Raw genomic sequence first — 2,228 nt, forward strand, 5'->3', positions numbered from 1 at the left:
TCAGAGGCTCTCTCTCTGTCTAAATCACTGTCTGTTACTAAGGTATAGAAATTATTTTCCGTTGATTGTAATATGAACGGAATATTTTCATTTATTGTGCAGCTGACTTTGCCATTCTCGCTGTCGTCTATGTCTTGAATATTAATTATTGTCACTACAGTGTTGCTTTTGATATCTTCAGATATAACATTTGTTTCAGACATTATGTTAATAATGGGGTGATTATCGTTCACATCTATAACGTCAACTATTACTTTGCATGTGTCCGTTAGTCCTCCGTCATCACTTGCACGCACATTTATCCGATAATTGTTTGACTTTTCGTAGTCAATATTTCCTGTTAATCTAACCTCGCCCGTGTGTTCATTTACCTCAAACAACTGTCTGACATCGTCTAAAGTATTTCTGATCGAATACGTTATTCGTCCATTTGATCCGTAATCAGCATCTGATGCACTGACTATGGTTACAACTGTGCCTCTTGGTGAATTTTCTGCGACATTAGCTTTGTATACCGACTTCGTGAAAACGGGTGCATTATCATTAGCATCTAACACCGTGATCTGAATCTGCATTGTCCCTGACAGCTGAGGTTCTCCTCCATCTACGGCCGTCAACACTAAAGATAAATGTTCATTTTTCTCTCTGTCAAGAGGCTGTTTTAAAACCATCTCAACATTTCGGGAGCCGTCTGCCTGATTGTGTAATTTAAGAGCAAAATTATCAGTCGGTTTGAGGATGTAGTTTTGGAGACCATTAATTCCCACATCCAAATCCACCGCCCTTTCTAAATCAAATTTCGACCCGATGACTGCAGACTCGCTTATTTTAAATTTAATATCCCCTTTTTCGAAAAGGGGGGTATTATCATTTATATCCACAATTTCAACATGTACTCTGTAAAATTCAATAGGTTTCTCTAAAATAATTTGGAATTGTAGAGCACATGGAATCATCTGACCACAGAGCGTCTCTCTGTCTATTCTTTCTTTGATAAGGAGGACTCCCCTATCTTTATTTAGCTCAATATATTCTGTGCTATCACCAAAAAACACACGAGCCTTGCGTGATTTTAGTTTCTCTACGTCCAAACCCAAATCTTGTGCTATTCTTCCAATTACGGAACCCACTGACATTTCCTCGTTAATGGAGTAGCTGACATGTCCCAAAACGGAGCTGACAAAAAGGAACGAGACAAAAAACGGTACTTGCCGTTTCATTGTTCTCCTCGGTAATATGACACAGGCAGAAACACACGTTTTTTTCTGCTGAATAAAACGCGTCAACCTTTATTCCCAAGGAACGCCAGAAAGTCAGTGCATATTCCTCGACAAAGAACAAAACAATAACCGAGACGTGTTTTCCCGTCCACTCGAAAACGTCGTGTCCTCTATCCAGTATGTGCCTCCTGTCGCTGTGGTTGTAAGATTGGGGAGGAACTGCTGACAACGTACGCTTGCAGAGTAACATGCTAGACTACAGCGTCCCTCAGAGTACAGACGGCAAAACTACAGGAGAAAAGATGAAAAAACAAAAACAAAAAAAGAAACATTTGGAGCGATCTCAAAAATATTAAAGTTAAACGATTTTATACTGTCAACTGGTATTCTATGTCGTTAAATGCAATTGAAAGTGAATTAAAGATATCGCAAGAAAAAAAGGTTGGTGTAGGGAATTCCCCAAGATTGAAATCCCCCCCAAAAAACAAAAACAGAAGACACTGACACTCATGCACACAGATATAGAATGAACACGCTGTCACCGATTGAATACAACATGGTGAGCAAATGCAACAGAAATGGGGCTTATGTGTTGTAACATTCTCATCTTTACAGGAAAGCTTGTTATAACTGATATGACTTTTTCAGGCCTAAAATGCCGTTTTCAATAACTATTCCAATACACTATTAAAATGTCCTAAAATATTTAGACTACTAATATGAAAAATAAGTACTAAAATATGGCTTAGCTGGGTTTGGAATACCTTGGTAAATACAGATCAACACAGCAATAATTGCTTAGTTTTGCACACAAATTACAACATGTAAATTGGTTTCTAATACCTTTCTCAAATTATGAAATGGCTAAAATGATAGAAAGAAGATAATGTGAGAAAATACAAGTGTAGTTTTATCTTTCCAACCACTTTAGTGTGCAACATAACGATTATTCAGAAACGTATTATTCAGAAATGCTAACCTCTAGAGGAGAGTCTGGTTCATCCAGGA

General features: G+C 37.8%; 1 protein-coding gene across 1 annotated transcript in view; it reads right to left on the minus strand.

Moving 5' to 3' along the window:
• Nucleotides 1–1,411, minus strand: part of LOC102196766 (protocadherin beta-18-like) — a 2,708-nt gene extending 1,297 nt beyond the window's left edge. The window contains exon 1 of the mRNA XM_013907779.1: nucleotides 9–1,411. Coding sequence (XP_013763233.1) covers nucleotides 9–1,220 — 1,212 coding nt within the window. The 5' untranslated portion in view covers nucleotides 1,221–1,411. The remainder of the gene's footprint in view (nucleotides 1–8) is intronic.
• Nucleotides 1,412–2,228: the final 817 nt, after the last annotated feature.

Source organism: Pundamilia nyererei, unplaced genomic scaffold, assembly GCF_000239375.1.
Source record: "Pundamilia nyererei isolate P.nyererei 1_Seehausen unplaced genomic scaffold, PunNye1.0 scaffold00008, whole genome shotgun sequence".
NCBI lineage: Eukaryota > Metazoa > Chordata > Actinopteri > Cichliformes > Cichlidae > Pundamilia > Pundamilia nyererei.